General features: G+C 42.2%; 1 protein-coding gene across 1 annotated transcript in view; it reads right to left on the reverse strand.

The window, feature by feature from the left end:
* The window catches only part of HOMER2 (homer scaffold protein 2), a 375,844-nt gene that overhangs the window by 26,239 nt on the left and 323,648 nt on the right, over positions 1-25,957 (reverse strand). The window contains exon 8 of the mRNA XM_082254028.1: positions 9,198-9,278. Coding sequence (XP_082110154.1) covers positions 9,198-9,278 — 81 coding nt within the window. The remainder of the gene's footprint in view (positions 1-9,197; positions 9,279-25,957) is intronic.

The raw sequence follows: 25,957 nt of genomic DNA on the forward strand, positions 1-25,957 counted from the left end.
TAATTTTTCTTTTTTCCATTCAGCTGATGACTCTATGGTTGTTAAGGACAAGGCAGCTGCCTGCTCCTTAACAACCATGTTGTTTACTAGTTGTTAAGGATGCTGTTGGCTGCCGGTTCCTAAATATCGCATGCAATGCCTGGACCACTACTTATTTACTGCATGCATTTTATTTTTACTTAAGTGAATTGGCTTTCACTTCTGTTTTATGTGGTATTTAGCAAGCATTTTTGCTTTATGCAGTAAATACCGCATAAAGCAATAGTAAACTGACATATACAGGATAGCATGCGATATTTGGGAAAACACCTAAATACCGCATGTGATCTGGTTCTCTGAAAGGAGCCCAGGGTGACAACAGTTTCACAAGGTAGAAAGTGAAGAGAACCTGCAGCAGGGGCATAAACAGAAATACAAAGCTGAAACAGCCTATGCCTACTTAAAATAAAATAAATAAATAAAATGCTGCCTGGGTTGTTGATCTGGTAAGTGCCGGTTCACACTAGGGCGACCTGTGAGGCGACCTGGTCGCCTCACAGGTCGCCTCCCATAGGGAAGCTACGGACCCGTTCTAATAGGAGCGACACAAGTCGCTCCGACCTAGAAAAAGGGTCCGGAGCTTCTTTGGGGCGACCAGGAGGCGACCGCCATAGACTTCAATGTTATGAAGTCCGTGGCGGCCGCTCCGAGGTCGCGGCGCGCTGCTCGCACCGCGACCTCGGAGGTCGCCACCCGAAGTAGCGTCGCGGTAGTGTGAACCGGCGCTTAAACCCAACAAGAGCTCTAATCCTCCTCCAAAAAATAATAATTGGCTTAACATATTGAACATATCCCGGGAAATTATAGGCCTGTCAGTTTGACATCAATAATATGTAAACTACTGGAGGGGATTATAAGGGACTATATCATAGAGTATGCTAAAGACAACAACATCATCAGCAGTAATCAACACGGGTTTACAAATGGGCGTTCTTGTCAAACCAATCTCTTAGCATTCTACGAGGAGGTGAGCTGTGAGCTGGATAGGGGGAGACCAGTGGATGTGGTGTACTTTTTTCGCTAAGGCGTTTGATACAGTTCCCCACAAGCGCTTAATTTATAAAATAAGGTCTGCAGGTATCGACAGCAGGGTTTGCTCTTGAATATGGAACTGGCTAAAAGGGCGTGTCCAAAGGGTGGTAATAAACAGCGCATACTCAGACTGGTCTGAGGTAGTAAGCGGGGTGCCCCAGGGCACAGTCCTGGGACCAACCTTGTTCAATTTATTCATAAACAGCATTGAGGATGGGATCAGTAGTTCGTTATCAGTTTTTGCAAATGACACAAAATCGGCCAGGGCAATAACTGCACAGCATGAAGCAGATATCCTACAGAATGACCTGGACAAAATAACTGAGTGGGCAACGACATGGCAAATGAGGTTTAACGTGGAGAAGTGTAAGGTTTTGCACTTGGGGACTAAAAACATAAAAACACAATACACGTTAGGAGGGAAACCCTTGGGGGAATCAAAAATGGAGAAGGATCTGGGAGTCTTGGTTGATGATAGATTAGGCAACAGCATGCAATGTCAAGCGGCAGCTACCAAAGCCAGCAGATTATTAGCATGCATAAAGAAAGGGATGTATTCCAGAGATAAGTCTATAATCCTTCCACTTTATAAAACTCTGGTCCGACTGCATCTGGAGTATTCTGTCCAGTTCTGGTCGCCAGTCCTCAGGAGGGATGTGTTGGAGCTGGAGAGAGTCCAGAGAAGGGCAACTAAACTGATTAGGGGGTTGGAGGACCTTAACTATGAAGAGCGGCTCGATTTATTCTCCCTGGAGAAGAGACGTCTGAGAGGGGACATGATAGCAATTTATAAATATCTTAATGGGGATCTCAGCTTAGAAAAAAAGCTGTTCATTTGAAGGGATTGCATGAGGACTCGAGGACATACAATGCGATTAGAGGAGAAGCGTTTTAACCTCAGGCAACGAGGAGGGTTCTTTACTGTTAGGGCTACAAGATTGTGGAATTGTTTACCACAAGAGGTGGTTTCTGCGGGTAGTATGGTGGCTTTCAAAAGACTCTAAAGCACCGTACACACGTACCGATTGTCGGCCGTAAAGATTCGGCCGACGACGATCGGCAGATTGTAGGCTTGTTAGTATGATGCTTCCGACAGCCGACAGCACATTTTCGGCCGAACAGAATCTGTCGTGCAAGCATTAAAATTTTTGTTGGCCAACACCAGAACGGCCGATTGTTCGCCAGTCAGTACAGATTTCGGCCGACAGACAGCAGATTTGCAAGACTGAGCATGCTCAGAAAAGAAAAAAGACAAGGAAAGTTAACCATCACATGACATCACTTCTGCAGTCGGCTGTTGTTGGCCGACAAAATTCGCGTGCAGTCTTTTGCACTTTTCAACAGTCAAGACAGCCCTCGGACAAAAGACGGCCGATCGTTCGGCCGATGATTGGTACGTGTGTACGGAGCTTTAGACTTAAATCTCAAGGATCAGGACATTAAGGGCTATGTGAGATGATTACGGCCACACACACCTACACAGGTTGAACCAGATGGACTATTGTCTTTATTCAACCTCACCTACTATGTAACTATGTAACATGCAAGGTCACCAATCTGGTTTGCATTTGCTGACTATTTCCAAATATCTGGATTTTACAAAGTTATAAATAACATTTTCTGTATTTATAACATGGTGCTTGTTAAAGACTTATCACTTTGATGGGATATACAAATGATTTTATTAATAATGTATCCACTGATTTCTATTGGGAGACTGCCCAGCTTGTTCCTCGGCGTTCACCACTGCTCAACACTTACAAGAGCTCAGATGCACTGCAAATAAAAATGTAGACCTAAATCTGCCCATCACCATTTATTTTGCTGCAGATTTAACACTTTTGGAATACAAATGAAAACTAAAGAGTCAATCCTGGCAAAATGAAAAAGACAGGCCGAAGAGGCATCAGCTGAATATGACCCAAAAATGTATTTTCCATAAAAGGGTTTTTCTTTAATGATAGCATACTGTACTCTGTTATGAACTATTATAGACATGGCATGGGTAGAGGTCTTCTTTTTATCCTATTATAGACCAATTACAGCGAACAGGAAGCTACCTATAGGGTGCTGTAAAAGCTGTCTGGCAGTAAGCTGTAAATAAGCCTCATGAATAGGAAATGCATTTTAAATGCTTCTGTGGTTACTTTGCTAATGTTTTTGTTAAAAAGCTTACTGGTTCCTGGCCACAGCCACAACAGATTGTCCTTTATGTGCGGATTGCGGTGATACACTTTGTGTTTCTATATTATTCAATATCAATCAATTCAGATGGCATACATGTAGGACTGGAACATTTCTCAGGTTCCTAGTCACAGTTCTTGCTACTTGTGTAAGTCCAGGTTAATTGTACAAAATAAATTCTTACTAGTAGAGCGGTGGCTCTAGAGATTTTCCATCGCCAGCACTGTGTGAATGCTATCTAACAAGTAGAGTAGCTCATTATTGCAAGCATCTGTGTCCTGCCTAAGCAAGCCAGTATTCCACAGATATAAGCAAACAACCAATGCATAAAAACAAATGTGTCCTCATAGGTTGCACTTAAACTACTACATATGTTTTGAGTAGTTTAGTAATTTATCAAGGCAGCGTACCATACTTTCTGTAATCCCTGTCTCCATGATTTGTCCCCCTCCACAGAACTGAGTGAAGAAATGGGGGTTTCCAGACTGTGGTCATTACTGAACAGCCATTTTCAGGAACATGTGCGTGGGGAATAATGTGTTTGCCCTCCACAGAACTGCACCCATTAGGCACTGCCCTGAATTTGAGCAGCACCAAGAAGGGCAAACTCTCTATCTCTTGCCTCTGAAGCCCAGCCATCCTCCCCACCTACCCTACTGCAACATTAGGCTCTGTCTAACAGCTATTTACCACAAGTCTAGCAGTGTGGCCAACACTGTGGTGAGCATTATTGTTTATACTGCCAGAGCTTCTGGATTGAGCTAAATGCTGCTCATCTGTACTACCTTTCTGTGCACACCCTGGCCATCAACATCTCCTATTCCAGAAATATGAGCAGCACCAGTATGCTGTAAACTAGCAGCAAAATGTGGCACCGCCACTTGTACAGGTGTCTTCCCACTCTCTTTACTCATAAATGGTGGAAAGTTGGAGGAAGGAAAGTGACAACTATGACCACCTCATCTCATAGTTGGTCTCTAATAAAACGTGACCAAAGGAAACCTCATAAAACACAAGGTCTTCGCTCAAGCTCCTTTAAATCCATCTGGTGTTTCCTGCAATGGGTGCTGGCTAGGCAGGAATTCCTCTAACTCCTCACAATCTGTGAATATGCATAGAGAAAGGTCCCAAACGCCGTGCACCTAGAAAGCCAATAGTAAACAGGTGAAAGCAGCCGCAGCCAGCTTCAACCAAATCCAAGACCCAAAACATGGCTTTGGATAAAGCTGGCTGAGGCTGCTTTCATCTATTTACTCATGGCTTTGCTAGGTGTGTGGTGTTTGGGACCTTTCTCTTTGCGTGACCAAAGGTAAGACATGGAAAACCCTGGTGTGCTTAAAATTTAAAGTGCAATGCATCCAACTTGCTTGAAAAAGACAAATGACAACAGTGCAACTCCTACTACAACTCTGTAAATTGGAATACAAAAAAGAAGAGGATGCGACTGAGTTTGATGGATTATGCCCCCAGAACTGCCCGCGCCCCACAGAATTATCTTCAGTACTGTTTATTTCCTGAAAACAAAAATACTGTGGATGTTACCCAAGAAGTTTCTTGCCAACCCAGCTGTAATCAAGTGACTTAAGAGAGAAGTATTGGTTTGTTTTTTTAAATTCATACTTAACTAGCTCGAGGCAGCATCAGCTCCCCGCCGCCCCTGCCAGCTCTAACACTGAGAGCCAAGCGATCAAACACAGCCAATCACTCGGTTCTCAGGGCTCTGCTCTGGCCCCCGGGGCAGTACTGAAGTACTGAAGTACTGGGCTGTGGAGGGGGTGAGAGCAGCCGGCTTGATGAGAGGCTGAACCGGGTGCTGGGCCAGGATTCTGGGTGAATCCTAACCATATGGTCGAGATCCTTCCCGAGCCTAGACCAGCTCTGTGATGTCAGCGGACTTCAACCCGCTGTCTGCTAAAAATAGGTCACAGGACTGCAGAATGAACTGCACTCCTGTGATCCACGGGAGAAGTACAGCCAAATGAGCTTTGGCTGTACTTCTCCTTTAACTAGACTTATAAAGTCACAAGAATGGAGACATCTTTAGATAAAGACAATTTTTACATATCTGCACATTCTATTACAAGGTGGAAAGGAAAAGGATATCTCAAGGTTATAAATAAGTGACTTTCTCATGAGGAACAAGGTGTGAAATTATATTATTAACAGCAATGTGATATTCATAATGACAAAACGTACAAGCCTTATGCAACGTTAATACAAGAAAATTAAGCCCCAGCCCCCATTAATTCATTAGCTAAAAGTCACCTTTTCCTGCTGGTCCTGAATTATTGAAGAAGGTCATTAATGATTAAATAAAAATGGATACCCATGTACGAAAAGAAAAGATTAAGTCATCAAAATTTGATTTAAAGTTAAAAATAGTTTGTGAATTCTGACTAGAAAATAAACTGAACCAATGTGCTATGTATTCTTTTTTTTTAAAAAGGGTTTTTTATTGCCACATGCAAATATTCATACAATAGGACATTTGGAATAATTACATATTTCAAACTATAGGACAAGTATACGTTGGATAGGAAAAAAATACCAACCGCTGTGGCTGCATTTTTTAGCTGACGAAACATTCTCTAATGTGCGCACACCAACTGAGAGGCAAAGTAATACATATGCAGGTCAGGCAGGGCCAACCCTCCCTTTAGCACCCGCAGCTGTAATATTTCTATGGACATCCTGGGAGGTTTAGATCCCCAAAAGAAGGATTTAAGGATCGAATTAATACATTTAAAAAAAAAAAAAAAATTAGGTATATGTAGCACTCTACAAGGTAGGTGCTAGGCAAAGTATAGAGGGCCTTAGCTGCCTAACAGCAGGGCCATGATTTTCAGCTGGGCTGTCATGTTTCCCAGGTGTAGCTGTTGAGACCAGGGAGTCTCCCCACTGTGCTCCATGAGAGGGTTCTTATTAGGCAGTGGAGGAAACCCAGCCAATGGCACACTCAGGCCTGTATCTACCCCAGAAAGGCAGATTCTGCCGCACAGGATTCTGGGAGTGGGTATAAGTTTGAGGGGAGCGCATGACGCAAGGTCTTTGGTGAGAAGCAGAGTCCCAGGAGGGAGAGTACGGCTGTCTCTCCTCCTGTCAGAAGGATCGGATGTCCCGGGCGGCTTGCCTGAGGGGACGGAGTGAGCTGAGCTGCAAAGAGGATCCGGTTTTTCCCGAGGACAAGCGGAGCAGAGGGGGTCCAGTTTCAGGAAAGCATTCCCAGTTCATGAGTACTGTAAACTGCCCCTGGGGGTCTGCCTAGCAGAGGGGACCACTCGGGTGAAGGTCCAAGGGATCCAGCAGTCAGCTAGCTGAAAAGGGGGTGCCAGTGTTGACCCTGAAGTGTAGAGGGGCTGCCTAGTGAGAGGACCCTGAAGTGTAGAGGGGATGCCTAGTGAGAAGACCCTGAAGTGTAGAGGGGGTGCCTAGTGAGAGGACCCTGAAGTTCAGAGGGAGTGTTTAGTGAGAGGACCCTGAAGTGTAAAGGGGGCACCAGCGGTTGGGCCCTAAAGAGTTAAAGTGTATAGCGTGACATGTACAGTGTTGAAGCAAGCACAAGCAGTTACAAAGAGCTACCTCAGTCAGTGAAGGGCTGGGGGGAGCTGCTTACAGGACTTGAGTCAAGAATCAAGTCTCAGTACAGTCCAGGACTTTTTAAGCTAACCAGAGTGTCAAAAGTAAAGTTCAAGCACAGTTCAGCAAGTCAGTATTTTTTAAGCGCCAGCAAGCGTTGGTCGGCATCCAGCTGGCGTCAAGACAGGCTAACAGGCATTTTTCTGCAAAGTGTCCCAGTTGTACCTAGTTGAGCCAGAGGAGTATCCCACTCATTCCCTTCTCCCATCCCCATTATCAAATAAACAAAACAAACCAAAGATGCCGGAATGGTCATTGTCTCCAATCTCACACTTGGGTATTCAGCTTAAATGGGCTGAAGGTGTCACCGGTAACAATGGCAGAGCCACATCAGGCCCAAAACCTGCTACATATATAAATTGGGGCATTGGATAGAATATACAGAAACTTTGGCAGGTATATTATCTTGAACAGGATTATTCTCCCCAGCAATGTTAATGGAAGATCTTTCAATTGTTGTACCCTTTCTTTGAATGTACGTATAGTAGGCCATAAATTATTGTCTATATAAGAATCCAACAGAATTTGAACAATCACCCCCAGATACTTAAACTTATCCGACACTACCAAAGGGCAGCCATTACTGGACAACAAATTTGGTTGGCCATCCAGGAGGAACAATGTTAACTTAGTCCAGTGTATTCTGAAGCCTGAATAATCCCCAAATTCCTGAATAAGGGAGATGGCCGTAGACAGCGACTGGGAATCCTTTAATATATTAGCATATCATCTGCGTGCAGATACACGCATTTTTCCAACCCCCCTATAAACAGGGCCTGTACACTTACCATACATCCTCTCTCAATCTCTCAGCCAATGGCTCAATGGCCAGTGTGAATAAGAGGAGAAAGAGGGCAACCCTGCCTGGTTCCCCTATAAATATCAAAAGCATCCGATATGAGCCCATAAATTTGAATACGAGCCCTAGGCTCACAATCTAAAAGTTTTACCCAGGAGATAAACCTGGAGCCAAAACCAAAATTAGCCAACAACGGTTACAGATATGCCCAATCTACAGAATCAAAAGCTGTTTTTGTATCTAGCGATACAATCACTCTATTGTCTGTTCTCATGCTTCACCTGTATAATTAACAGATAGGCACCTACGATTAATATAGGCGCATCTGCCCGGCATGAAACCAGTGTGGTCTGATCCTACCAATTTAGTAATTACCATCTGGAGCCACCCTGCCAACACCTTCACCAATATCTTGACATCAGAAATTGATCAATGAAATGGGGATTTCGAATATGTAGTATGGAAATTGGAGTATAAGAGGTTTGGTGCTATGTATTCTTAGTTCAGTTTGGTAAAAATGTCCAGGATGCATCTATCAGAGAACAAAAATTTTGAGATTGCATATTTTTAACACAAAGGTCCCATTAGGATGCCTGAGGAAATCTTTCCAGTAACATGCGATTAGCATGTAGTATTAAGGCTCAGGCAGGGTTGCAGTGTGCACATTTTGACTTTAGAGAAAAAAAATGGTCAAAGTTGAGGATATTCGTGTGCAATGAACATAATGCATATTGCAGGCACCAAAGGGATGTGAAGTGCCATATCGCAACATGCTGAGAAGTTATTGCCATCACCCAACACTGTGCAATGCCTATTCTCTGTGTTTATTTGCAGAAGGGCAGGAGTGATAGGTTTGCTTTATGCTGTACACATAAAACAAACAATACACTATTACACTGCTGAAATGTCATATCTGTATACAACAATCAGAAATTGAGGCTACATTGCCCAAAAAGTATCACACCCAGCAGATACAAAATTAAGCTGGCCATTCACTAATGGAACTTTGTTGGAACATTGTCATTTTGACAATGTTCCATGGATTTTCTAATGATTAGTGAGGTAAAATCAACATTCAATTTCTACTGTAGTATCGAGATTATTCGAAGAAGCAGAATGAAAAAATTTTCACAAACGAATGTGTTTATTTGGGACAATTGTACATACTGTAATGAGGACTGTTTAATGTGTCTGGGATTCCATTCAAATAGTGGGTCATCCAAGTCATATGACAAGTCGCAGCCCATTTTTTTCAATGGTACCCGTTCAAGTCAGAGCGACTTTGGAAAGGTGTCTGCACTACTCCGATGCAACTTTAATTTTCTCTGGAAAATCATGCCCCTTTGGAGCTGGTGTAAATGGAGCCTTAATGATGGCAAAAAAGAATGTTCTGACAAACAATTTTTCGATAAATGTTCGAATGAAAATTGAATGGTGTATAACCAGCCTTGGGTAATAAATATCCAATCATCAACTAAAGTTGATAGTTGCCATATATTTTGCTTACCTGGAGCTTATCAGTCACTGATTCACACTCCATCATCAGCTGTGGGATGACTTCACTTTGTTTCCTGAGATCGTCAAGTTCCTGGTAGAAAGAACACAAAGAATACATCTCATAATTAGTCCAGAGGGACACTATGGTAATTGTGCCATTTTATAACAATAGAAAATGAAATCAATATCTAAATCTGTGAGTTTTTTTTTCCTTTAGAATATTTGTATTAAAAAATTTAAGAACTCCCCTAAACACCAACTGCAACTGAGCTGGCCAGATAATATCAGATAGTAACACTCAGGTGCACAAGGAAGAATTGAAATACAAAAACTGGACCTGTCTGCCACTAGTATTCCTTATGTCATTTCTGGGCAGTGATGAGCCACAAAAAAGTAATTTTCTTCAATGAAACATCAAGGTTCGCAATATGTGCTTTATCTAAGCTGTCAAAGCAGTGCCGGCTGTTCAACTCAAACACTAGCATGATTTTTTTATCCAACTGGAAATCTTTAAAAGAACTGAAGTTCGCTATCTAAATACATAAAAAGCCGGTAAGATGCTTTACTTACCAAAAATGTGTATTCTTTTTCAGCCACTTTTGAAATTCACACACATCTGTCATATATTATATTGCTTATATTAGCATTTAAAGTGGACCTTTCCCCATTCACTAAATTTCACATGAACTCGCACAATTTCACAACGACCTCAGTGTGAATCTGGGCTAAAGGCCCCTTTCACATGGGCTGCCCGATCAGGTCCGCCTGTCAGTGTTTTAGGCGGACCTGATCCGTCCCTCCATTCACCTCTATGGAGCAGCAGATGTCAGCACTCTCAGATCCGATTCTGTCTGCAAAATCCAAACGGATGGTGGTTCTATTTTCTATCCATCTGGTAGATCGGATTAAATGAAAGCAGGGAGTGGGACAATTTTCACCAGATCTCCTCGTAGAGGAGATGAGCAGAGACGGACCTGTCATCCGCCTGTTCAGTGTGGATTAGCTGAGCAATCCTCCGCTGAGAAAGCGGATCCCGCAAAATGGAGGCGCCCGTGTGAAAAGAGTAGAAAAATTGACTTACAATCCAGTTCAGTTAAGTCCAAATTATCTTGGATCATGGCAAATTAACAGCTTTTGGTGATTTTGAATGACAGAATTGCCTTTTTCAATAAAATCTGAACCCTGGGATTAAATATCTCCCGGATGCCTCATAGGATGTATATACTAATGCTTCACTTGGCAGGATAGAGTGCACTTCTTTCTTTGCTGTTTTCTCACTCTCTCTTCCCCTTTTTCTTTCTAAGGCACTCTGGCCATGCGTAGTACTGCAACATACTTTACAAGCCTATTCCAGACCTGTACCCTGGGGATGTACTGCGGACTGAAGAGAACAGGGTCGCTGTTTGTCTCATTCAGCCCCCCCCCCCCCCCACTCACTTAGCCCCAGTGGAGGGGTTGACTAACCTTCATAACACCACAGCATCATACCTGTTCCCCTCCCACTACATGATCTTAATGGAGGGATGGAAAATTTATTTTATACAAATATGATGTTTCTTCATGTTAAGAATTTTAGTATCCTGATATGCAACTAATGTACACTATTTTCTACCAATGTACCTGTTGATTTCCACACCGTTACTGAAAATTTTAATAAAAATATTGGAAAAGAAAAATGAACTTCCCTTTCTAATGCCCTGAAGGCACTAATAACATAGTACGGGACGCACAGATGCCCCCTGGGAGGGCAATGTCACTAGCACCTTCAGGGAGATACCATACCTGTAGACTCAGGGAGAAAGGAAAACCGCTTAAGCGAAAAGATGTGTCCTAACGATCAAACAGGGTGCTGGTTAGGTCCGCAATCCCGGCAGCTGTACATGAATAGAAATGGCAACCGCACTCCGGCTTGAAGGTATGAAACAATAAAATCCATTTATTGAAGATCCAATAGTTCAAAACAATCCATAGTGACAAAATCAGAGACAGGGACAAACACAGTTGACGCGTTTCACAAAATTACTTTTGCTTAATCATAACCGTGTATAAATGTATAACCGTATAAATGGATTTTATAGTTTCATACCTTCAAGCCGGAGTGCGGTTGCCTTTTCTATTCATGAGATCCCATACCTGACCTACGAGATCTCCCAGTATTAAGATACTGCACATGCATGAAATGAAGCGCATGAGGTCATTCGCTTCATCTCACTCATATGCCATACTGCATTAAACTCGTTTGCTGTTTAAAAAAAAAACACCACAACAACAATTCTCTCTAATGTCATTCGCTGCAACGCCATCAAGTTTCAGTCACTGAACTGGATACTTGTTTAGTGCTTATCATCCACACATAATGACTCTGCAAGATCCATTAAGGGATCAGTGGCCTTTCCTATAGGGGTGCTGGGAACTACCAATTAAACAATGCAGGTGCAGAACACAGGCTCATTACTTCTTTGAAGAAGGCCTAACTCCGTAGGATCATACTGTGAGATAACATAAGCACTCTATTTTTTTTTCTCTTTATATTATTGCACAAGCTGCGATTCTGAGCATCAAGAAGCCAAAACTAAATATATGCTGTTGCAGGGGTCCAGGTTCAAAAATAAGTGTAAACAAATCGCCCACCTCTCCTCACCCCTAAATTCAGGCTGCCTCAATCCTAGGAGTTTGTTCACACTAACGCATTACCGCAATGCACAGTAATGAACTTTAGATGTAAGTTGAGGTATGCCACAATGCAAACTTAATTTCACCCTAACGCACAGCTACAGTGCCTTGCAATACACATACACACACATTTGCGTGCAGAAAAGATGCATATGCCCTGTGCATTGCCTAGGAAAAAAAAAATGTGCACAAGATCTTTTTTTGTGGATTGAGGTGCATTGCAGTGTACAGAATTATGGTGTAAGTGGGCTATAAAATCCTAATCTAAATTAACCCTTAAAGTGTATGTATAGCCTTGTACTGTTAAAAATAAACAAGTGTATGTATGGTCAATATTTTTTTTGTGTGTTTCAGATGGAGGAGGGAAGGATATGAACACCTGCCAAGTTTGTATTGCCCTCTGTGGTCCCGCTACGTACATTCACCCACTTTGTCCTTCTCATCAACCCTGAAAGTGATTAGAAATCCAACATTTTCAGCGTATCGAGACCTATGCCCCCAGGTTCTGGGCGCTGGCATGCCCTTGGGCACATACACTCCATTATCTAAACCAGGGGTCTCAAAACTATGACCATCCAGTTGTTCATGAACTACAATTTCCATCATGCCTAGTCATGTCTGTGAATGTCGGAGTTTTACAATGCCTCATGGGATGTGTAGTTCCACAACCACTGGAGGGCAATAGTTTGGAGATCCCTGATCTAAACTATCGGGAGTCCTCTCCTTTGCCCCTAAAACATACAAGGGCTAACAAATTGCCCTTTTGAAGGGGGTGGGAGAATAAACGAGTCTGCATCTCCTACTCTAGGACCCTACCTTTAGCTTCACACCTGACCTCTCTGTGTTTTCTTTCCATAGACTTCTCTTTCATCCCCTTCTCCTCCCTCCTTCCCTGTTTTCTGTCCCCCCTGCCCTGCCTTACTGCTTTGTCTTCTTTTTCTCCTCCCATTGCTGTAACTGACCCTGTCAATGACACTACTCTATTGCAATAACTTGTGCCCTGCCACTGAGCGTTTCTGGAGTTTACTTTTCTAGTATGGTTGGACATTGTTTAGTTTGTTTAGTTTGAATGTCATCCCCTCCTAGATTTTGTAGTCCATGGCAGTCTTCCCTTTTATATATGCATATGGCATGTAACTTCTTGTCCTGATATGTGAATACTGGCTCTGTAAAAGCTCAGTTCACATACATGCAAATTGAATGCGTTTTAAACTGCATCCGATTAACAACATGTGAATCAGACAGGCTTTCAATGAAGCCGGTTCACACATGTCTGGGATGGCCGCGGTCAGTTTCTAAAAAGGGTCCTGTGCGACTTTGGGTCCGGTTTAGGTGCAATTCAAGTAAAAATTTGATCTTTTATTCCCTAGAGATAAATGGATTGGAATGTCTCTTGCAATCCGCTGGTAAACACAAGAAAAAGAATAATCACCCCAAGTCTTCTGCCTTTTGCTGAGGTTTAAATTATATCTAAAGCTAAAACAATGCTTTTATCATTTTGGAAAGAGTAAGAAAATGTTTAATTCTTGACAGTTTTTTTTTTTACTGCCAGTTTTATTCCATTAAGAAAATTCCCTTCTATTTGTGCCTTGTGGACATAAGTGAAAAAGAATATTCCAAACTGAGAATAATCCCTTCTAAGACACGTTTTTCTGTTTTAAGACTTTTTTTTATGACATTTTTTTTAATATTAAATGGTCCCCAAGTGATGAACCTCCCCTAAGACACCTTCATGGACATCACCGACCTGTTGGACTACTAATAGAGGGCCTTTATAAATGAAACCTATTATCCCTGAGTCACCTCCTTTGTTTTAATGACTATCTATACACATTTTGGTAAGTGTTAACCTTACATAAACGAAGGGCTCGAGTATTAACCTTTGATACATGAAGGTTTTTGGTTATTCTATTTGATTTTCAGTTCTTATTGAAGATACCATTTCCCCTATTACCTATGAGAATTTTGGAGTACCGTATTTTCCGGCGTATAAGACGACTGGGCGTATAAGACGACCCCCAACTTTTCCAGTTAAAATATAGAGTATGCATAAAACAGTGCAAGTGGATTAAACTTTTCCAAATTCACTCTAAAGCTGAAAGGAAGGATAAATTAATAAACCCATGGGAGCTGCCATGCTCCACAACCCCCCTCCTTGCATCCCAGTCTCCTCCACAGTACCCCTTATTGTATCCCAATCCCCTCCACAGTACCCCTCCTTGTATCCCAATCCCCTCTACAGTCCCCCTCCTTGTATCCCAGTCTCTTCTACAGTTGTCCCCCCTTACTTGCACATTACTCCCTTTCACAGTCCCCTTTACAGCCCCCCCCCTTACCTTACACAGCAGATAGAGGAAGCAGCATGTCCGAGCATAAGGCAGGAAGTGTCCAGCTTTCCATTTAACAGGCAGATTGGTTGCTAGGACCGCCCCTAGCAACAACAAATCACAAGCTTTTTAACTTAGACAGCGGTGGAGGTAGGGGCGGGGGAGCCTGGATGGGAGTTCTCTGTCAACTTAGGCAGTCCGTGTGGCAGCATAGCTGAAGTGCTCTCACTCCCACACCGCATATTCTCCAGTTCGGCTCCAGTATCCGCCGTATAAGACGATACCCGGCGTATAAGACGACCCCCGACTTTTGAGAAGATTTTCCTGGGTTAAAAAGTCGTCTTATACGCCGGAAAATACGGTAACTATCTCTGCATCTTTCATATGCGAAGGTTAGTGGAGTTATTTAGAGTTTATTATTTTATACTTCGTTTACCTTGTTACTGCAAATTGATCTATATTTTCAATATATGAAGTCAAATCTATGTCCACCTTTAGTTGATCAGGCTGTGATCATAGGTTTTTTTCTAGCACAGCCTATGTGCTCCCTGGTGGTTTTGCCCAGTCTGCTATATTTCCACGGATTGTTGTCCTTGGGTTCCAATCTAGGTTTCCCCATAGTGCGAATGGATATTATGGGCTCATGAGGTATTTGCATCACTTCAACCTCCCCCCTTTTTTTTTTTTTTACCTTTTTCCATGGGAAAGGGGGCTGGTTGAATATACAAATGGATATGTATTCATGTATGTGTCTGTACTTATTGTATTGATCTGATTATTAATATTAGGTATTGGGTCAGATGATCAGCCTGTCACCATCTTTCTGATTTTATCTATTTGGGGGGGGGGGGGGGTTCTATATTGCCCAAGTGATGAAAAATGCTTCATATTTTGTAATAACGCTATGAACCTTTAGAATGTTCTGTGTAATTGGTCATATTAGACATACCAAGGGGTCATCGCTAAACACCCATTTTTCTTTACCCTCCTTATTTTGAATATATTTGTTGGGTCGATGACCTCTTGGTATAGAGCTGGATTAGCCACTTGCATATACCCCTCTCTCAGACCTTTTTATTTATACCGCTCTCTCAGACCTTTTTATTTATACCCCTCTCTCAGACCTTTTTATTTATACCCCTCTCTCAGACCTTTTTATTTATAATACAGTTCTAATTTTTCCCTATACTAATCCAAAAACTAAACATTTTAAATGTTTTGGTTTTAGACTCACTTTAATGGTCAGGTGCTACAGTTTGTAATCACTTTCACTAGTAATGTTTCTTTTTCAGGAAGTGCTGAACACGTTATTCCAGAATCTCCTTCTGGTGAATGTGATTTCAGCCTTTTCTATTTCCAGTACCGTTCTCTAATGAAAGCCAATGTTACCTTAAAGAAATGTGTATGCCTCAGTAATTTTACTATAGCATTGCTCCAACCTTGAAATCAATCGGTTTTCAGTGCTAGAGCTGTGTAACTATGAAAAAAAAGCCTGCTAATAGTAGGATTTATTTATGTCATATAGCTAAGTTACAGCTTTATAAATAACTTAAGTGCATGGACCATTACACTGCCTTAAAAAAACATTACGCAGCCGTCCCAATTCCCTGACCTAAATCCAGTGGTGTTCTAGAGCTTGACCTCAGGAAATAAGCACACATAAGAAAACTAAAAGCCACACACATATTCCCTGAAGAAATGGTTAGAAATCCCTAACAAAAGCTGAAAATTCTTTGGCAGAAATATATATTTTTTACATTAAAACCAATTGGTGAGTTTAGATCCAATCGTGATTTAAAAACAGTTCGTCGTCTACGGATGAAGGAAAAAATAGTATAAGGTAAATTACAGAGAAGTTCTGTAGCAATACATATTTTTTGTTCTTCCATACCTTAACTTTTTAATTGGATAACGGGTTTGAATCTGTCTGGTTTTAATTGCTGTGTGTCCCTGCTGGCGATGTCCCTCGGCCCCTCTTGATGACATGACAGGCTGGGAGAGTAAATCTTTTCCAATGGTGCACAAATGGAATAAGTACATTTTTTGGCCTTTTCCGCACGTTGTTGTATGCATCTGTGCCCCCGTGTAAGGGTGTGCTTGGGGCTGTGCGTCCGCACCAATGTCACATTGGGAGCAGCAGCTGTGTCCGTACAGCTGCTGCATCCCAAGTGACTTGGATAAGACTTCCTGCACAAGGACGGGTAAACACAGCCTTCAAACAACTGTACAAAACAGTGGCAACCACCCCAACCTATTACCAGCCTTTGCATTAGGGTGCACATGGAAGGGCAACGCACATCACAAACAAACATTTCCCAGCACACTTACCTGCTAGCTTGCAAAAACAAAAAACAAATTTACCCTACCAATTCAAGTAAAAACAAGGGTTTTGTTTGCACACATTTGCAATTATACATAACGTCGAAGCCGCAGTACCTACATCAAGACTCCTCTGTGTACTATGGCCCTAATGCTATCATTTTCTAATTGGAGCACACATAGCAGTGGATAGATTTAGGGAAGGTTTGCCTGGAGGGAGCCCACTCCTCCCTTTAGGCACAAGGACACAGGGGACACCCACCAAGAGCACAATGGCAGCTGAAGGCATCCAGCACATCCCAGCATCAAATCCAACAACCTGTACAAAAAAGTGGCAATCACCTCAACCTATAACTAGCCTTTGCGCACATCCCTGTGCCTTTAAGGAGGGGTGAGCTCCCTCCGGGCAAACCTGCCCTTAATCTATCCTCTGCTATAGGTCCTCCAATTTGGCGACTCAGAGTGATAGTTAGGACCAAAGGACACATAGGAGCCTTGACGCAGGCACAGCAGATTATGCATATAAATGTGTGCAAACAAATCCTCTGTTTGTTAACGTGGATTGTTAGACAGGGCCAATTTTGATTTTTTGGAAGGCAAGCTGGTAAGTTTAATGAAAAATCTTTGATTGTTTGTAAAACAGGCCTTTATTTATGTAGCACCCTCCTAGATAGGTGCTAGAAAGAAAAACATTTGTTTCCTCTTCTGCTTATCAGGGAGCAGGATTGTTAGTTAGGCCTGTTACATGTGTCAAGGTTTGATTCACTCGGTCTGAGGGAGTGTCCCCACTGTATCCTATAGGGGAGCCTGTTGGGCAGTGGAGGAAACCCAGCCAGTGACACAGAGGCTTTTGTGGCAATTCCAGTGGGAGGGCACAACTGCAGTGCATCCTGGGATTGACCATAAAAGCCAAGGGCATATGTGACAGGGCCTCTTTGGCGGGAAGCAGAGTCCCAGGAGGAGGGTAACGGCTGTCTCTCCTCCTGTCAGGAAAGGAAGTGGTCACAGGCAGTCGGGCTAGTGAGCCAGGTGTGGAGCTGACCCATAGAGGTCTTGAAGAAACTGACAGTGGAGCTGAAGGCAGAGCTACTTGGGAAAAACAGTGTCCGTGAGTTCCAGGGGTCTGCTCAGGAAGGGGACCACTCCAGTGAGGTCAGAGGACAGAAGGTCAGCGCACACAGTCAGTGAGAAAGGGGGTGCCGAGTTAGACCCTGAAGAGTAATCTACCAAATAATTTGCTTTTCAATACTTCACTTCAGTGGCAGGGTGAAGCAGTGGCCTTGCCACATTCAACACAGATAGATTGTGCACGGTTTGTTAAGTTGGAGTATCCCACTCATCCCTTCTCCCATCCAAGTTCTAAATAAAAACACAAAAAACAAATCCCCTGGACTATTAACTGACTGAGCCAAAGTGCTAAGAAAATGCAAGTTGTTGCTATGGGTAACCCAGGGGAATCTGCTTTAAGCAGCTCCCATGGGGGCAGTGCTACATTTAGAATGGAGAAGGGCCTGAACCTGTCAGGTTTTACTACTGTCTGTGGCACTGTGGGAGATTTCTCCTTCCATTCTGCCATGCAGGGTTGCCAACCATCAGCACATTTATGGACAGTTTGTAAAAATATGTGATTTTTGCACCTGTCTGTAAATATCAGGGGCTGATAATTTGTCATACTGTGTTAACTTTTTAAGCGTAAACCAGGCAAATTATTGTTATGGGTATTGTCAGTATTTCCATATTATGTTTATACTGTTTAAATATGGTCTTACTTTTTAATAGAAGTTCTGTCATTTTTCTGGTTGTCAGCAAATTGTTCACTTGTTGTCAGTAAAAAAATGCTGCGGGAGGTTGGCAACACTGTTGCCATGTCACCAGGGACAGAAAGTGGGGAAAATGTTCTCAATGGGGACATGAACAATAAAAACTTTCTTACTCCCACTATGCAAAAGCTAAAAGTTTTTCAGTTTAGGTTAATAAATTCAGTGATTAAAAACAAAACCCACTAATGTGACAATTATGTAGGTGTATGATTCCAAAATGATGTAATGTTTTTTTTCCCTTCAAGTGCAGTAGTTAAATTTAAATCTACTGATAAATTAAACTTCATTTCTATTCTTCAGTATGTTTGGCATCGTGCCGCCTGTATACAGTTTTCTTCTTAGACAAATCATTTTTTGTAAATCTGTTGGAAAGTTTCTTACCTGGAGATCCTGCCAATAGCAATTTTTCCTGTTGCAGGTTGACAACGCCTTGTAATTATTAACAGCATTTACAGCTTGCTGGACATGTTCCTTTAGTTGGTCATTGGGCTGCCTATCTGACAGATCATTCAGAGAGGCAAGCCAGGCTGATAAAGCTAAGTCTGCTCTGATAAATAACAGCAGCATTGTCAGCCTTCCAGGAAGTGCCATTAATAGCAGGATCTCCAAATGAAGAACTTTGCCAGAGATTAACAAAAAAAATGTGCTTACAAAAATTGTATACGTTAAAGCATTGGGAATTAATTTACTAAAGGCAAATAGACTGTGCACTTTTTAAAGTACAGCTTGGCACAGTGTACACGTATATATTTTTTACTTTTTTCTTTTTCATTATGTACACTCATGCACACAAGGCCGCTGATAGGGGGGGGGGGGGCACCAGCCCTCTTGTAGGGGGCCTGAACACACAGGGGGGCCCACACAGAGAGGGGGATTAGTGATGGACAACAAATACAGAAATCTTCCTCCAGCACCTGAACCTGATCTGTCCCTCTCCCTGCTATCAGCTTTTATCTGTTGAGAAAGAGACAGTTGTCCCTCATTAATCCCCCTCCCTTGTGTGGGCCCCCCTCCCAGCACTTATCTCTGCTCAGGAGTTTATTTGCAAATTGTAACTTTGTTTCTCTCTCTCTGTCTCTCTGATCACTGAGCTCCAACTGCCCAGCCTGTACGTTTTTATCATCTCATCTTTTTTATTTAACAGTTTTTTTTATTAGATTTAGCAGGAATTATGCGAGTAATGTTATATTTGTGTCTGCTAGTAGTGATTTTGTTGGAATTTTAGTTAAATATACAGTCAGGTCCATAAATATTGGGACATCTACACAATTCTAATCTTTTTGGCTCTATACACCACCACAATGGATTTGAAATGAAACAAACAAGATGTGCTTTAACCACTTTACCACCGGAGGATTTTCCTGCTAAAAGACCAGGGGTTATTTTGCGATTTTTTACTGCGTGACTTTAACGGACAATCGCGCGGTCGTGCGACGCTGTACCTAAACGAATTTCACGTCCTTTTTTTCCCACAAACAGAGCTTTCTTTTGGTGGTATTTGATCACCTGTGCGATTTTTTGATCACGCGCTATAAACAAAAAAAGAGCGTAATTTTTGCAAAAACAACAATATTTTTCACTTTTTTTTATATGAAATTCCCCCAAAAAAAAATGTAAAAATCAAAATTTTTTAAAATTTTCGGCCAATTTGTTTTACGCTACCTATGTTTGGTAAAAAAAATCGCAAAAAGCGTATTTTGATTGGTTTGCGCAAAAGTTATCGCGTTTACTAACAAAGGGAAAGATTTTTGTCATTTTTGGTGTTTTTTTTTTTAACGAGTAATGGCGGCGATCTGCGATTTTTTTTGCGGTACTGCGACATTGCGGCGGACAGATCGGACCCTTGACTGACATTTTTGACACTTTTGGGGGTACCAGTGACATTACTGCAGTAATCAGTGCTATATATATGCACTGTTACTGCAAAAATGACACTGGCAGGGAAGGGGTTAACAGTATTGGACAGGGAGGGGTTAAGTGTGTCCTAGGGGCGTGATTCTAACTGTGTAGGGACATGGCTACTAGTGTAAAAACAAAGATCAACAGTTCTACATAGTAGAACTGTTTGATCTTCACTTTTACACAGGGAGAACTGACAGGTGGCTTGTTTACACAAGCCGCTCTGTCTTTCTCCCGCTGTAGCGGCGATCGTAGTGTGACCGGCGGACATCGGGTCCGCCAGTCACACTCCCGCACTCCTCCGTGAACGAGCCGAGGCGGGCGCGCGCCTCGGCGGGCGCGCGCCCGCCCGCTATTGGCTCTGGAAGGAGTGACAGGCGAGCGACGTAGACCTACGTCACTCTGCCTGGCCGGGGCCGACTGCCGCAGTAAATATACTGTGCGCAGTCGGCAAGCGGTTAATTGCAGACTTTCAGCTTTAATTTGAGGGTATTTACATCCAAATCAGGTGAAAGGTGTAGGAATTACAACAGTTTGTATATGTGCCTCCCACTTTTTAAGGGACCAAAAGTAATGGGACAATTGGCTGCTCAGTTGTTCCATGGCCAGGTGTGTGTTATTCCCTCATTATCCCATTTACAAGGAGCAGATAAAAGGCCCAGAGTTCATTTCAAGTGTGCTATTTGCATTTGGAATCTGTTGCTGTCAACTCTCAATATGAGATCCAAAGAGCTGTCACTATCAGTGAAGCAAGCCATCATTAGGCTGAAAAAACAAAACAAACCCATCAGAGAGATAGCAAAAACATTAGGTGTGGCCAAATCAACTGTTTGGAACATCCTTAAAAATAAAGAACGCATCGGGGAGCTCAGCAACACCAAAAGACCGGGAAGACCATGGAAAACAACTGTGATTGATGACAGAAGAATTATTTCCCTGGTGAAGAAAACACCCTTCACGTGTAGTTTGTGGTGCCTCAAGTCAGGTGGGGGGATTTTATGGGCAGGAGTAAGGATATAGAAAAATAGTAATATATAATATAATATTTATTGAATTATGGAGGGGGGGAGAGAAAAGCACAAAATATGTACAACATTGGAGTGTGAATGGGTAGAGGCCCATTGAGTGCTAGTGAAGAAAAGGTAGAGTGTGTTTACACGTGAAAAATATGTGACTTCATCGTTTTTGAAAACAGGACAATCCTGCACTGTTGATCCCTATAGGATAGGGATTGGTTCAGAGCGGGTGTCCGATCGGTAATCCGACGCGTTTCGGCCAAGATTCGGCCTTTATCAAGGTTGTATCACCGATTCTATAATTATTGAGATATAATGTGTGAGTAGCTCAGTAGCACTACATATATATATATACAGAAGAATTTTTGTTAATAAGCATTTTACATACACTTTTGTATCCGATTTCTTGTGAATGTGTCTTCCCGAGATTTTCTTCAGGTGCTGCAGGAACTATATGCTGTGTAGGATAGACGGATAATTTGAGTATATGGGCTGGAAAAACAACCAAATGGAAAGTAGTGATTTTAGTAAATGGTTTTATTTACTTGGGATCTGAGAATTCAATTCAAAGTCCAGAGAAGGGTCCAGGATATATCTAGCAGTGGGACCAATCTGAAAAGATATCAATTTGTTGTAGGTTTTTTGTTTTTGTGCCAGTCCGCATGTGTGGTGATTTAACATAAGAATTGGTGACTTCCAACAAGGAAAAAGAAACGGCTGCAAAGGCCGTTGGTTCTGAGGAGGAGATAGGTTCAAGGAGAATCTTCTCCTCCAAAGAAAAACTTACAGTTTTGTAGGGTAGTAAGGGTTAAAGACGTCCGTCCGCAGCATAGAAGTCTCCAGGATGCTTCCTCTCCCTCGGTTGGAGAGAGACTGGAGTTCCTGGAGCGTTCCCCGGCCTTAAATAGGCTGTCACGCATGCGCATAAGCGCTGTGTGAAGCCTTGTGACAGCAACCGTGCACGGTCAGTGGCGCGCCTGCGTGTATGACACGGCGCATCCCTTGACGCCCTCCGGTCGTGACACTTAGGCCGCCGACACGGAGGAAGAAACCGAATGATCCTGTGGGGATCTGGGAGGATACCAAAGCATCGACCCTCGGTTCTATTAGCCCCGATCTCAAAGATTCGGGGCTTTCCGTGCCGGGAGCTCCTGAAGTTTCGGGAAGGGCACCAAGAAAGGGGATTTGACATAATGATTATTTTGTAATACAGAAAGAAAAGTACATGAAAACAAAAAGGCAAAAAATGGTGGTGATACACATTAGTGGTCACCTAAGTCTCACTAAAAGCGATAATTAGCAGCAGTAAATTGTATAGAAGCAAGGGGCACAAAGTGTGCCGGGGTAGGGCCCGAGAGGGACACGTAGAGGGGAGAGGATCATTGTGTCAGGCATTCCAGAAAAAGGAGGGGGGTCAAAAAATAAAAATAATAATAAAATTAAAAATAAAAAATAAATAAATTTGGTAAAAACAGTTTGATTGGTACCCTGATCTCCTTAATCTAATAGGAGTCATATGTGTGTGGAGAAAAATCAAAGTTGGGGTGATGTTGGAAATTAATCAGTTTTCCCTGATGAAAAGCCCTCCAGGAAAGGGCGGAAGCTTTGGGCTTCATTGAGTCCTGGTGGGACTGTCGCTTTAAGTCTGGTAATCCAGCGCGTTTCTAACTGCAGGAGGATCTTATTCCAATCACCTCCTCATAATGGAATATGGATCCTATCGAGGGCCATAAAATTGACCTTTGGCATTTTGTAGTTGTGGTGGTTTTTAACGTGTCTGCCAAGTGGAACGTAAAAATTGCCAAGATGCATAGTTTGTAAATGTTGGTTAACACGTTTCCCAAATTCTTGTCGGGTTTTCCCGATGTAGAAAGCCCCGCACTCGCAGGTCATCATGTAGACCACACCTCTGGTCTTGCAGTTGCAAAAATGATTCGGTCTGAAAACATCTCCATTCGGTAGGGTAGTATCTATCGTTTGGCGGATTACATAGCATTGGGCGCAACTCCCACATGGGAAGGTCCCCTTTGTTTTACACGGGTCTTTTCTGGACCCTTCTTTGTGTTCACTGTGAACCAGTTTTTGTTGTAGCGATCCTGCCTTCCTAAAGGTGATAGGGGGGTGTTTTGGTATCAGTTTAGAGATGTTTGGTTCCTCGGTGAGAATGGACCAATGTTTTGTGAGAATGTTTTTTATTAGTTTGTGTTCGTTAGTAAATCGGATAATGATCCGAGTGTTGGGTTCTTGAGTCGTGGGTTCTTTGTTTTTAAAGAGAAGTGTTTCTCTGTTAGTCAGATTGGCACGGTTAAAGGCCTTTCTGAGTGAGGTCTTGGTGTAACCTCTCTGAAGCAGTCTAGTTGTTAAAGCATTGGCTTCTAGTTGAAACTTGGTTTGATCTGAACAGTTTCTTTTTAATCGTAGGTACTGGCTGTAAGGTATCGATTTGATAAGTGGTTGTGGGTGGAAGCTGGAAGCGTGTAAAATGGAGTTTCCTGCTGTATCCTTTCTGAATAGGGTCGTGGATATTTTGCCAGTTGGTTCTTTATATATGAGAGTATCCAAGAAGGAAATCTGGTACTTGTTGTATGTCATCGTAAAGAACATATTATGTTCATTGGTATTCATTTTAAGAAGTAAATCGGGTATCATGTTTTCTGGTCCGTTCCATACAATCAATATGTCATCAATATACCTTTGCCAAAGAAGGATTTTCTCCGAGTAGATGTTGTTCTCTTCTTTTGATAAAAAGTCCTGTTCCCATGATCCTAAAAAGATGTTTGCATAGGAGGGGGCGCAGCTAGTCCCCATTGCTACTCCACAAATTTGGAGGTAGTAATTCCCTCCAAATGTGAAGACATTATGGTTCAAGATGAATTCTAGCATTTCGACAATGAAATTGTTGAATTTTAGGTCATGTTCGCTGTGGCTGCGTAAAATATTTTGAACTATATTTAGGCCTTTGGTGTGTGGGATATTATTATATAAAGATTCGACGTCAACGGTAATCAGGTATGAGTCTTCAGGTATGGTAGTGTCATTCAGGATTCTCAGAAGATGGAGAGTGTCTTGGGTATATGAGGGTAATTCTTGAACGTGTGGACGTAGATGTCTGTCTATTACCTTACTTATGGATTCTGTGATGCTGCCGTTGCCGGAGATAATGGGTCGTCCGGGGGGTTTTTGTGGGTTTTTGTGGATTTTTGGTAATGCATATAGTGTCGGAGTTTTAGGATGTGTGGTCCTGATAAATTCCCACAATGTTTGGGTAATGATGCCTTGGTTGAATGCCTTATCTACTTTAGAGTAGAAAATTTCGTCATAGGTTTTCGTCATTATAGGGAGAATTTGTTTATAACATTGTTTGTTGGCAAGTATGTTAAGGCACATAGTTTTATAATTTTCATTATCCATAATTACTACATTACCACCCTTGTCTGAGGGTTTTATAGTGATGTTGGCATTGTCTTTTAATTCTTGTAGGGCTTGCCTTTGTTTGTTGGTGAGGTTGGAGGTCTGTCTTTTCTTTTTCAACTGTTCAATCTCTTTGGTGGTTTGTCTCACAAATAATGCGATAGCGGGATTAGTGTTGAGGGGTGGAAACTTGCTTGATTTCTTTTTGAAGGATGGTGTATTAGATGTTTCTGTTTCTTCTTCATTATCACTATCATGCATTAGGTCAGATTCGGTTAGGTCGTCCCATTCATCCAGATCGCTTTCTTGAAGAAGCAAATTGAGGTCTCGAATGGCTCTAAATTCGGCCGCGGTTAATTTGGTTGTTTTCTGTGCAGGTTGTGGTTGTTTTTGGTAGAAGCTTTTAAATAATAAGTTCCTCGCAAAAAGATGAATATCCTTGATGGTTTCAAAGGTATCGGTACTGGTGGTTGGGCAAAAAGAGAGCCCTAAGGATAGGACCTCCTTTTGTTCATCTGAGAGTGTATATGATGACAGATTAATTATCGTTTTTCCCTGGCTTCCTCCAGTTTTTTCTCTGATTGGTTCAGTTTCTTTGGAGGTTTTGTGTTTGGTTTCCCTAAAAAAACCTGTTGTTTTTGTTGTTGTTGTTGTTGTTCCACTTGGGATCTGGTGAAGATAGGATGAGATCTCACGGGTTGATTCGTGTCTGTTGACTGAGTTGCTGGCTCATCTTGTATGTTGATGGTATCTTGGGGGTCTGTAGTTCTCTGATTCTCATTATCCGTTCTGTGTGGCTGTTCTGTTTGTTTATATTGTTCTCTTCTCCTTCCTTTGTTTTGTTCAGAGCCAGAAGCATATGAGGATGAGTCAGATGAATAGTATGGTTGTCCTGTTCTGTTTTGAGGTTTACCGTATTGTGTTCTTCGATTTTGTCGTTGGTTGGCCCATTTGTAGGCCCTTCCTTGTGCAAAGGCATTTTTATCCCGCCAATACTTTCTTTCTTTTTTCCTTAATATTTCTTTACCAAACTCTTCCAAGTGGGATTTGAGTTTGTTTTCTTGTTCGCTGTAGAGTTGTTCTTTCTTGAGGGGGGCCAATTGTTCATATAGTTTCTTAATATCGTTGTCCAGTGTTTTAATTTGTCTTAAATATTCTTCTTGTAGAAGAATCATCAGGTTACGAGAACATTCGTTGAGTTGGTCTTCCCATTCTTTTTTCATTTGAACTGTTATGTTGTCCATGGTGGGAAAAATTTGGATCCTTAGGCCGACGGGATTGATTTTCTCACTTATGTAGCGTTCG

This window comes from Pelophylax lessonae (assembly GCF_965119305.1).
Source record: "Pelophylax lessonae genome assembly, chromosome: 4".
Lineage (NCBI taxonomy): Eukaryota > Metazoa > Chordata > Amphibia > Anura > Ranidae > Pelophylax > Pelophylax lessonae.